The sequence below is a fragment of the Sturnus vulgaris genome, chromosome 2 (assembly GCF_052056855.1).
Source record: "Sturnus vulgaris isolate bStuVul1 chromosome 2, bStuVul1.hap1, whole genome shotgun sequence".
Taxonomy (NCBI): Eukaryota; Metazoa; Chordata; class Aves; order Passeriformes; family Sturnidae; genus Sturnus; species Sturnus vulgaris.
Window position 1 is genome coordinate 17,324,315 of NC_142244.1, and position 12,673 is coordinate 17,336,987.

Sequence of the window (12,673 nt, forward strand, 5' to 3'; positions counted from 1 at the left end):
CTTTTGTTTAATTTTAGATAGAACTGAATCCCAGATCAGTCCTAGGGGACTCTTGGCTGGCAGGAAGAGGTTTTTGGCTTGGACCATTATTCATGCTACTCTTAGACATTATAGAAAAAATCCTGAATGACAATAGATATATTTACTATAACTATTAAAAAAAATTAAATACCTCTAAACTATCATACTTCTGCATCAGTCCTTATCTGCCTCTATGCAGTCATTCTTTTAGAGTGCCACATAGGTGATTTGTGTGCCATATTTAATGCAATAATACCACTGGGCTCTTAAAACCCAGAGCAGAGGGTTAGGAATACGACCTCTGTAAAGTATACAAGTACAATAGCAGCTTTTACAGGTTCAAAAAAATCATGTGGGTTGGAAGGGACCTCTAGAGACCAGGTAGAATTGTTCAAGACAGGTTCAATTACAGCAGCTATTCAGCACCTCAGCCAGTTGAATTGAACGTGTCCAAGAATGGAGCTTCTGCAACATTTTCAAATACCTGCCCCAAAAGTTGACTGCTATTATGTTTTTAAAAAAAAATGTTTTCTTATATCTAAGTTGGAGTTTTCCATGTTCCAATATCCATTGTATCTCATTACTATGTACCCTTAAGCAGAGTCCATTTCTGTCTTTGAAGAAAGCAGTAGGATCTCACCTTAGTCTTCTCATCAGGCTGAAAAAAACAACTCATTTACCTGTTCCAGCCTGGTAGCCACCCTGGTGGGCCTTAGATGTACAAAATCCAGGATGGCCTTGTGCCTTGTACTGGGAAACCCAAAGCTGACAGCAAGACTCCAGCTGGGGTGTCACAGGTGCCAAATGAAGAGGGAGAAGCACAACCCTTGACCTACTGGCTGCAATCCTGTGAGTACAGCCCAGGATGTGCTTGGCTGTCTTGAAAGGGCACACTGCCAGTTCATGTCCATCAGATTGTCCTCCAGGACCCCCAGAACTTTTTCCTGTGGGACTGCATTGCAGCCAGCCAGTGCCCACCCTGTATTGCTGCACAGGGTTATTCCAGCCCCCGTGCAGAACTTTGTATTTTCCTGCATCAATCTTCATGGGGCTTCATTTGTCCAGCTAGTCTAGACCCTGGCTTCTGGCCTGTTGACTACTTCCCCATCTTTGGTATTGTCCACAGACCTCCTGAGAATATTTAGGCACCAGCAGGTGCCTGAAACATTGGATTTACTTAGAAAAGCCAGTGGTGTGTAATCTGTAAGTTAAGTCACTGAAGGTATTTTAGACCTCAATGATTTCTTCTCAGAAAAGAAATGAAGGAGAAGCTTAGACTGGTTCAAGTCATGTCTTAAAAGAGCACAACTGTATCTGCCCACTCATAAGAGCCAAGGAGTGCCCAAAGTGTGTGCATGGCAACTGACTGTAGAGGCTGTGATCACAGGGAGAGACACATTGCCCAAATGGTCCAGCTGCTTTCCCCCTCCCCTGACCATTGCTTCAGTCAGCTGCAGGTTGAACTGGCTTGTTCTGTCTCCAGTTTCTGCCCGTGACATCTTGTGTCAGCTCCTCTTATACAGGATAAAATGATGTAAAAACAGAGTGGATTAAATGTGTTCAGATTATTTTATGCTGATAATTCCATAATAATTACTTCAAGCCGTGTGAGTGAGAATAAAATTGGGAAGAGTGTAGTCATCTTGTCATCTCTTTAGCAAAATTGTTAATGCCAGAAAAACATCCTCTGGGATTTCTCTGGGGACAAAAAGTCACAAGAGGCCAGTCCTAATTACTCTGATTGCAGTCATAAGACAAGTCAGTAACTTGTAATCGATGGTGTTACCAGTGGACTAGAACTCAAATGTCATCACTGTCAGCTGCCTGGTTTTTGTTTCATTGTTGGTCAGCCACTCTGTAGTGACAGTGTGATGGGCTTGCCCCTTTCTCTTTCAAGCTATCAGTTTAAAATTCACTATCACCGAATTAAGGTCAAAAACTCTGCACTTAGAGGTGACTGTTTACTAATTAATATTTAAATTTGGGCAGCTAAAATCATCTTTCAAGTGAACAAATATTTGCACTGTAAAAAGCAATGTGTAGCTGTAGTTGGTGGCTGCCATGGAAGCTCCTTGAGCAGCTCTGTTCCCTCAGTGTGGCTTTTCAAAAACACAGCTGGAACACATTGATTATGTGGTGCAAAGCAAATTTGCATCCTTGTCTGTGCTGTGCTATTATGTTACATAAGCAACTGGCTGTACTCTGTAGGTCCTGAGCATCTTGGTAGCCACACATTCTGTTTAAACTACATATTCAGCTCTTTGTTAAACAAAAATCAAGTGTCACTCTCAGATGATACACAAGCACAGAAGAGCTATCCCTTACTGAAGATACGTTTTCTCCTTCTTAACCATGGTAATCCCTCTTTCCATGTTTCTTTTGACCTTAACCTCGCATAAAACATCCATTTCCTCACTCAGTATTTATCAAGTCCTAAATTCTGCTTCCCCTGCCTTTATTCTGCTGAGAGGTAGATCAGGCAGCTGATGATGCTGAATTTAAATGGTACATAGTTGATGGTGGCATAGCAGTCCATCCATCTGTTGCTCCCCCTGGTTTTAGGGACAAGATATTATTGAAGTGTAAGTTTAATTAGTCAGGTTCTTAAGTTATTGTAGTGGAAATTGATAGTTGTAGCCAGGAGGTACCTAAAAAATAACAGTTAATATTTTTCACAGTAAAGTCGAGGCATTTGACACTAACTGTAGGTATATTTTTGTCAAGATTCTGTCCCTTAAAAATAGATTCATTTTTGCATTAGAAATACAAAAAAAAAAACCTCCAAAACTGATACCTTCTAGTTAAAATATTTAGATGCAGGCATGTATCTCGATTTCCTCAGAGATTTAATAAACTGTAAAAATACTGGACTGTAAGGCAATTTATTCATAGATTGACAGCATATTATACATATTGGTTCTATCAGTTGCAACTGTTCTTTGATATTGTCACCTTTTCATAGTAGCAGGGTTTTCCTATATTCAGTGTAGTGTTTATTTGTTAAAATTGAGCAGTGTTCAGTATCTTACTTAAACTTTAATTCCAATTATTTTTCAAAATAATTCCTACTTTGTTTGACCCAGGAGGGAGTTATCTAGGTTTGTTGTGTCTTCAGGTGTGGTCTGCTTAAGTCTGCCAGAAAGCTTCCTTCTTGTTAGGTAGCTGGCATAGGGTGCTTTGGAGAGGAAGGAGGGTGATCAAAAAGCAAAATTTGTGGGTTTGATGATTATTCAGTTGTTAAATTTGATCTCATTAGTGCTCAGTATTGGCTCCACAGTTCTTGGTCACCTCTTGATTACCAGAAAAGGTGTATCCAAACTCTGCATGCTGAAAAGGGCAGTAAATTATTCCTGCACACAGAACTGGGATGACCTAGATCATTACCAACACTTTCTGCAGAGGGAACTTACACATTCTCCCTCTTAGCCTTCCATCACCACTTACACTTCAGGGAAATGCAGGGGGATTTTGGGCTGAAAATGCCGAAATCGGAAGATATTTATGCAAGGAAGAAACAAAACCTCACATCTCAATTTTTTTTTTAATTTTTTTATTTTCCATCATTGCAAGAACCTTGTTTTACCTCATTTCATGTTTTAGTGTTTTTGAATGACAAACCAAATGCACACTTTTCTCTCTCCAGGTCTCCTGCAAGCGCAGAATCTCTTAACGCAACTACCTCAGCAAAGCCAAGCCAACCTCCTGCAGTCTCAGCCAAGCATCACCCTTGCCTCGCAGGTCAGGCTTTTTCCTACACTTCATGACTTGCTTTGAGGGGATTTAAACTCTGGCAAGTGAACAGACCCTTTGTGTTAGTTACCTGAATAGATGTAGCTATCACAAGGAATTTGTCTTTCTAGATAGTTCAGGATTGTAGCTCGCACCCCAATGTGACTCTTTCCAGGCTTTAACGTTCTAAAATGGGTTTTTAGCTGAAAATTTTCATGATTGATACCTTGAGTTAATGGCACTTGAACATTGTTTGATTTCCTGTAAGGTTTTCTTGGAAATTCAGAGGAGCAAGGTGTGAGCTCCCTCAAAAGCACCAAAAAGGGATTACTGACAAGTCTCTTTCTGAAGATTGCAATGGTAATCTATCTTCATTTTAGTGTAGTTATTTTGCAATCACTGCTAAGTCATTGCCAGTTCTACCAGTTACTGTCTGTGACACTGAAGAGATTGTTAGAAATGAAATATTCGAATATTCTGATAGATGTATATTAAAATATTAGAGCTCTGTGATTAAGTTTTCAGACTATAAGAAAAGCAATTTTAAGGTTGCATGTGCCTGTAAATTTAGTTGTGCTTGGCTCTGGGTTTTACTGTGCAGTTTAGTTTCATGGCTGCATGCTGTTTCTCAAATACCATCTAATATCACACAGTATCTTCCTGCCACCTCGGTTACATATAAGAATTTTCTAGTCTGCAATAAGGTGCCTGAGTCTATCAGAGTCTTAGAAAACTACATTTTCTATTATACCACCTCTAGTATTTTTCATGCACCATGTGGAAAATGGAATTTGTCTCACCTCTAGTTCATACCTCAGCTAGCAGCGTGATTCCTCACTAAAGATTATTCTTGGGTTTGAAAAAAAAATATATTAAAACTACTAAGAAAGAATAAATTATGTAAAGTGGGTGAAATCAATGAAGACATATTGCAGTAATTACCCACTATGATTAATGTAAATTAAAAATATTAAAAAACGTGTAAGTGGGACACATGTATCTGCAATCCTGGAAAGATCATATATGATTACATTATTTCTCAAGTAATGGAATTATAGATCTTGACCTCCCTCTACCATCTGCTGTGCACTGCAAAACGCTGCACTAACCCAGGAGGAAAACAACATAAGGAGTTATGTAAAGATTGAGCTATATGTAGGCCATTTCTTTTAGAAGAGCCTTTTCTGAACCTTTGCATAGACTTTGCATAATACTCTAGTGCTGCCTGGAATTGAGGCTGTTTTTATTTGCCCTGAAGGAATCTAGAGTTTCAGAGCTGGGTGTAGGACACAGGGGCATGAAATCACCTTTACTGAAAGAGCCACAGCTAGACTGACTAGAATTTAGCTGGAGGAAATGATTTGTCTCTGGATCCCAGCTGATCATGGCATGTAAGGAGGTAAAGCTATGCACTCAAAACATGTTTCCAGTGTTCTTGTTGCACATAAAGCCTGAACTGTGCAGTACCAGATCTAAATATATTTTGTTCACCTGTGAACATTTTCCAAGATGCTAATTTTTTTCAGATATTTATTGTAGTTGCAACACAAAATGCTTCAATATGCCAATATTCAGGAATAGTGAACCTTCCATGGACTTCCTAGAAAATTACCCTTTATATAGAAGAAAAGTGTGAATGAATGAATCATTTTCTGCAGATTGCTTGTGCTTCATTTCTTTTATCACCAGTATGTTCATTTTATTGTTGCAACTATTGACGGAAGGGTTAGAGGTAAATCTGGTTTATTCTTCCTGAAGAGTTGAGTCAGTCACAAGAGATAGCATTGGAGGAAACTTGCCATGTTTGCTGTATTTGTACATGCTCACTCTTCCGGGATTAAATTGGAGATTTGAATCTTTTGGGCTGGTGACAGTCTGCCACCTCAAAAGACCAGTAGATTCAATTTTAATTTTTTTTAAGAGGGGTGAATGCCAAGGTGTCTATAAGTGATAGAAATGTATCAAGTAGCCTTTCTTTGAGCAACTTCTGCAGCAAGTGAAAGTTGTTGAACATCTCTTACTTTTCTTTAACTGGTTATGACAGAACCTTTAAGAGCCTGGCATACTACTGTAGTTTTCTGGATTGCGTTTGCTTGTTCTGGAGAGGAATGTTAATAAATTGGAGGAACTTCCAGATTGCAGGAAATATCCAATTCACTGACCTCTCTCACAAGAACATCATCTTTTAGGAGTTTAATTTCCGTTGATTACCCTCTTAAGTCTGATTTTGATTTTTTTCCTTGCTGTCTCAATAGCCAGCAACCCCAACACGCACAATAGCAGCGACCCCCATTCAGTCACTTCCACAGAGCCAGTCAACACCAAAGCGAATTGACACTCCCAGCTTGGAGGAGCCCAGTGACCTTGAGGAGCTTGAGCAGTTTGCCAAGACTTTCAAACAAAGACGGATCAAACTTGGATTCACTCAGGTGAGACTGCGTGCCTTAGTGCCTGCCAGTGTGGAACCTGAGGTCTCATCTTTCAAGTCTGGAGGGAGACTACAATTCCATCATTTCCTAGGAGAACCTGCTTAAATAGGGTTATGCTCTGGCCTTTATGTGGGGGATTTCTAAGAAATAACAGAAAAAGCCATACATCCATCTTACTTCCCTGTTGGTTTTAAAGCATAGCCATTTTCCCAGCAGGGGAAAACGTGCATTTACCAGCTCCAGATGTCATTGCATGTGCACTATTCATTCTATGGGATGTGACATGAATGGGACAAAGCACTTTAAAGCTGCCTTCAGAAGTACAAAGTTCCAAAAATCATACAGTACAATTAGCTGCTCTGTGTGTTTAAAAAGTGTATCACATCTGTGCAGTTGCTTTGGATGTCAAAGGGTTTTATCTCAAGCGTATTTTCCTATTAAACATCAATGATTTCTGTATTTAATGCTTTTACTAAGGTTCCTAAACAAAACCTGAAAGGACTGCCACCTTTGAAGTTTTCTCCTTACAAGGGTGAACTGAAGTTGTGGTTTGTTTTGGTTTGTTTAAAAGCTCAGAAATACCCATAGAGCAGAAGAAAAGTAATCTTGAACATAGTGAAGGTGGTTGAATGAAGACCACAATTAAAAGTACAAAGTGCATTTATATCTTCCATTATTCTGTTGAAAAGAACTTGGTTCCAAGAGTCCTTTCTTATTAATATCAAAATTTTTTTCTCCCCTGCAAAATTAAAATTAAAATATCTCCCCAATATCTCTCAATTAGTTTTGGCAGGAGTCTGTGGTTAAGCGTGAGCATGTCTTTACTAGAAGAAACAGCATGCAAAAATCAAAGTATTTAAAAGTCTGAGCTTCAGAGCAGTCAGTCCAACATATGTGATGGAATAGAATAAGTAAATCTACTCTAGCTGTAACTATGTGCTGAAGTCGGATTTATTTTTCTGGCAAGGTCCTAAATAGAAAAATCAAAGTTCATAATGAAAGTTCCTGGCAGCATCTTAATTATAAGTCAAGAACAGAATGTTCTTAGTTAAATGAAGTGCATTTTGCTGGCATGTGTGCCTCCTTCCCTCCCTTCTTTCCACTAGAGGGAGGCACAGAAATACAAGTGATGGACACACACAAAAGCTCGAATAGAGCAGCAGAGAATAGGATAAAATACAATAGCTTCCCTATAGCCTGACAGAGGGGTTTGTGTAGATCTCTCATTATTATGTTTAATCTGCCCTGCTGTGAGATGATTATAAAGGCTCAACTAGACTTTTTAAGTTATGTGTTAACCTTTCTTTATTGACCCTGTTATGAATTTTCACGGTGAGGAAAAATGAAACACAACTGCTCAAGCTTACATTTCAGTATTTGCTTTTCAGATTAAAAAAGGGGAATCTTGAAAATGTGACAAAATTACATTTGGTCATTCCTGTCCTGCTCTGAGTTTGTATGTGTGTAATTAGGCTGTTCTAATAACTTCAACCTAATTGCATAATTGGATGATAATTAGAGACCCTGATTACTTTGGTTTCCTATAGTTGGATAAATAGACTGCCTTTCAGAGGATAAAAGAAATTTATTTCCAGCAGTACTGTAAGCTTTTTCAGACTCATGCCACCCCTGCCTTTCAAAAATAATTGTAAGATTTAGTTTGCATTGCAAACTAATCACTTACTGCATTCTGTTGTGTGAACAATAAAACAGGTTTTGAATTTCAGCAGTTCTGCCTCTTCTCCCACCCTGAAATGTGGGTGATGCATTTAAATCCCTTTGTTTGTTTTCCTTAAAAATACCTCCATGTTTGACATGCAGGGACACAATGAGCAAACTGCACCTTAGCATCATTGCAGGCCTGGGACTAATTGCTCAGTACAGATTCTAGAGATGTGAGCGAACATTTTAGACAATGTTATTTTTATTTTGTCAAAGGTATTGCCTCTGTTAGACCATCTGAGCTTCTTAACAGACCAGTACACACAACAATGATGTACCTTTTAATCAGTTTCAGTTCATTACCAGAGCTTCAGTTAATCTACAGAATAGATCAGATGTGTATACAATGCCTTTAGACTCTGTTCCATCCTGTACCTGGACCATCCCAATATAAAAAAATTATCATCCCCATATGTAAATTCCTTTGCCTACAGCTGAAATGCTGCCACCTTTTGGCATTGACAAAGAAATGGTTAACTATTCATTTTAAATCAGATGGCAAATGTTTGTAAGAACAACATAAATTCAGAATTAAATTTAGTTGGGGGACTGAAGCAAATTTCATAACTCTTTCCTGCCAAGACATAAATCAACTTATCTCTAAAATGGTTTACATAGCCAGGTTTTCTTCTTCATAAACCCAGAAGAGCATCCACGTTACTCCTCTTGGAATGATTTATGAGTTTTAAAATGCACAGAATCCTGGCATATGAGTAGAGGCATAAATGTGAGTTCCCACGTGTTTGCTCTGATTGAAGGGCACACAAACCAATTGTTCTGCTCCTCTTCTAGGAAGGAAATTGTTTTCTTTGCTCAACCTGCACAATTTACTAAGCTTCCCAAAGGTTTTTTCTTCCTGGCTTGTGTGTGGCCAATCTGCATGCTGTCAGTGTACTCATACCCAGCTGTGGTTGTGGAGCTGACCTCAGAGAAAAGCAAGCTTTATGCCCAGTCCAACTAACCCATTTGCAATTAAACTCCACTAACTGTGCTCCAGCTTTTCAGCCTCTTCTTCTCATACTTTGTTTTGTGCTAAAAAATAATTTAAAAAAGCTAAACAAAGCTACTTTAGACCGAATAGTATACTTGAAATATAAGTGCATTTTTTTCAGAGGGCAGGACCTTCCAGCTTGAAAACGAAGCATGAAAATATGATGGTGTCTTTAGTGGCCACAATCAAGAATGGATTGATGTTCTTTTTTAAACACCACTTTCCAAGTGTATACTACATAGTTATATACTATATACATAAATATTAGGATAGGCAGAATGTCTGCTAGCAGAATAGCTAGCTAAAACTGAGTTTAAAAAGCAATAACAGATGTAAAGAGATGATCATCTGCCTGTAAATCTCCTGGATAGATTTGTAGTAGATGGGTAATGATAATCAAGACTGCAGTTAAGCATTATTTGAAATGGTTCAACTTCTTATCTGCTTTGAAATTTGTATCTATTGGGGAGAAATTTGGTTTGAACCTCAGAAGATACTAACAGTTCAGATACGAATATTTCTGCATCTGTTTAAATGTGACATATGTTTGCAGACATCTTTTCTAGAGTATTTTCTACAAATTTGAGAACACGAATTCATTGCATTTCTGCTTATTTGAACTTCCCTTCTTCAGTGTGAAATATGCAGAAAAGCTCAAATCTGCTCCTAAAGAGAGCTTGGTCTTTACTTATTTTAAAGAACTAAGAAAAAATTACGAGTTACTATTCAGTAGAATGTGCTGCTCAGTGATAATGCTAAGAAGACAAAGCATCAGGGATTTCCTGGAAAGAGTTACATGGTTAAACTGACTGAGGTTTGACATTTCTTTATGATTATTGCTTGAGCATGAGTCTTGATAGCACTGAGAAAGCCTCTGTGAAACTGAAATCCCACGCAGCAATGGAGTCACTGAGAGAACACCAGAATGTGACAGCATTCCTTGCTTTGGAAGTGCCTATGACAGTGAATCCCTTTTTTCTCTTTCTTTGTCCAGGGTGATGTTGGGCTCGCTATGGGCAAACTCTATGGAAATGACTTCAGCCAAACTACCATCTCTCGCTTTGAAGCCTTGAACCTCAGCTTTAAGAACATGTGCAAGTTAAAGCCACTTCTGGAAAAGTGGCTCAATGATGCAGGTGAATGAGTCTGTGTATTTCTTCACCAGCCTACCAAAATCAGTAGGATTCTGAAAAGCTGCTTCGTTTGTGCCCTTATGGTTTTATGAAGCTACCAGCCTTTGTAGCTGCCCATGGGACAAATGAGGATGTAGAAATAAGGGTCCATAGTTCCCTTTCCATGTGCCTATATGCATCCAAAATAGTTCCAGTATGAACTTTCAGAAATGTGTCTCTAGCCAGCTGAACAATTGCATGGGATGAGGTACAATATGTGTCATGGTTTTCCTCCTTCGTGTATGTTAATGCATATAACTTCTAATCCTCTTCTAGCTTTCTTTTTCAGATGTGTAGTATAGAGAGGGTTGCATGATTTGTCGTTTCAGTGGGCAGAGCTTATTGCATCCATCTACTTCCACACCCCTGTGTGCATTCCTTTTATCTCTCTCATAGGGTTCACATAAATAATCTTTTTCCCTGTAGGAAGAGTTTTTTGTGGTTTAGATTTTGCTTTTTCCCTGCCATATTAGTTTTTTCTGGGATACAAGTTATTCACTATGCCAATGTTGGTAGTGTTCTTTTTTTTTAATCTCCCACCGGCAAAAGGAGCTTGTGAGCTAGTACTTAGAGAGTGCTACCAGCCAGTTTTTTCTTCCAAGTATGCAATTGTACATAGGATAAAACTGATGGATATGTTAAACAGATGGCAGGGATGGTGTGTGCCTTCCTATTTTTACCAAAATGGAGAGAGCTTTATGCTGGCGCCTACAGCATTCTCTGAAGTTTTGAAAGTAATTTCATGCGGCGTTGAAAATTTGTCCTGCATTGAGAAAAGGAAGTGTCATTCTGTTGTGCTGACAGGAGTTATCATTAGGTGTTGTAGGTCTGTGATAGAAAACATAAATACCTCCACACTGGGTGCTCAAGTCCACAGGGCAGTGGTTCCCAAACCTTCCAGCAACATTGGATGGATCCAGTGCTGCAAGGGCTGTCACAGGAGTTTTTTCATGCTAGCCTGAAGAAATACTTGTCTCTGTCAAGTTGAGGGCTGTGAATAGTGTTGGGGTTCTTCACATCCTGCAAGTGGGGAACCATTGTCTTTGGCTCTGACTCAGTTTCCTGAAAATCTTTGGAAGAAAGTTTCAGGTTACTTTTAGGTAAAAGTAGGCAGGAGAAGCATACCGATGATTCCTGAATTTATTGCCGTGGAGCTCAGGAGGTTCTCAGTGGAGTTTTCAGGCTGAGGAAGGGTTTCCATATGTTTACAAGTGCCATTACTATTAAAAAAAAATCTAGAAAATACTTTCCCATTTGAGTCTATCAAGTAATGGTGGGGATTGTGAACTTTGACACCTGCTTATCACCCGCTAACCCCAGTGCAATGAGGGAACTCCAACCACAATTAATAATTTTGTTTAAATTCCCTACTGAAGCTCGCCTTTTGGTTAGATTGCTCTTCCTGCTGTAAAGTAGGGTTAAATGTTCTCTCTTTGCTCCTCTGTGAAGCCAGAAGGACAGGACTAGGGTTAAGAGAGCCTTGGTGAAGTTAAGGACGGGAACCTGCTCACTGTGTAGAGTGGTTGGTAGCCCTGAGTGTCTGCTAAGGTGTCCAGAGAGAGGAGACTGAATAAACACTGTGAAGCCAGTTACGAACTTCTCTTCCTCTAGTGTTTTGTAGAGTGGCTAAAAGAAATTTCAGGCTGCTCAGATTTTTTCATAACTGCCTGTGACTTTCAGCTATGGCTTATAGATATCAAGTACTCCTTTTTCCTTTAAACTGGGGCTTGCAGTGTGTGAGTGGGGCGTAGCATGAGATATGGGAGACAAACTTTCTATAAGTATTATAAAAGGGATACTGTGGTAGCATACAGGAGCAGAGGGCATCCTTTGGGCTTACTTGTAGCTTTTTAGTGCCAGATATATGCTGTAGTTTTTAAATGCAGTGATTAATGCATGCAATCTTCATAAACCTCTGTGTATTTGGAATAGATACAGAGCAGGTCTTAACATACCTTATACAGGTGAAGAACACTTGCATTAGACTGCACTGCATTCAGATGAATCCTGATTTGTATTCCTTTCTTCTTTTTCAGAAAACCTCTCATCTGATTCAACTCTCTCCAGCCCAAGTGCCCTGAATTCTCCGGGGCAAGGGATCGAAGGCTTGAACCGTAGGAGGAAGAAACGCACCAGCATAGAGACCAACATACGTGTGGCCTTAGAGAAGAGTTTCCTGGAGGTCAGTGATCCTGGTGCTGTGCTCAGCCTGGGAAGAAATGGAGAAACTTTTCTTTACACTTATATGTGTTAGGGTGAACTCACTACTGTGCTATTTAGGAAAGTGCTAGTACTAAACAAGGGGAATACAAAAGCCATGCCAAGAAACATGCATCAACATCTACTTCACTTTAAAAACAAGCACAAACCCCGCCCTCAGAAAAACTCACTAGTTCTTGCAGTTCACTGACTTCATGATTTTGCACTCCAGTATACTCAGACATAGGTTTAAACACTACCCTTCATGAGGATGGATAAATGGGGCAATAGTCTAAGCACACACAATTTGAGGTTTTTAGCTGGAGGGCAGAAGCATCTACTGTGGTTTGTCTCTACTGTACCACTGAGCAGATTCTGGATCTAAATCACCAATTCATATTTCTGCCTAT

At 39.3% G+C, this 12,673-nt stretch overlaps 1 protein-coding gene across 11 annotated transcripts in view; it reads left to right on the top strand.

Annotated features, from left to right (window-relative positions):
• The window catches only part of POU2F1 (POU class 2 homeobox 1), a 112,890-nt gene that overhangs the window by 82,332 nt on the left and 17,885 nt on the right, over nt 1–12,673 (top strand). For all 11 annotated transcript variants that reach the window (XM_088158140.1, XM_088158148.1, XM_088158157.1 and 8 more), the window contains 4 exons: nt 3,665–3,759; nt 6,006–6,179; nt 9,887–10,028; nt 12,101–12,246. In XM_088158140.1, the coding sequence (XP_088014266.1) occupies nt 3,665–3,759; nt 6,006–6,179; nt 9,887–10,028; nt 12,101–12,246 (557 nt within the window). The remainder of the gene's footprint in view (nt 1–3,664; nt 3,760–6,005; nt 6,180–9,886; nt 10,029–12,100; nt 12,247–12,673) is intronic.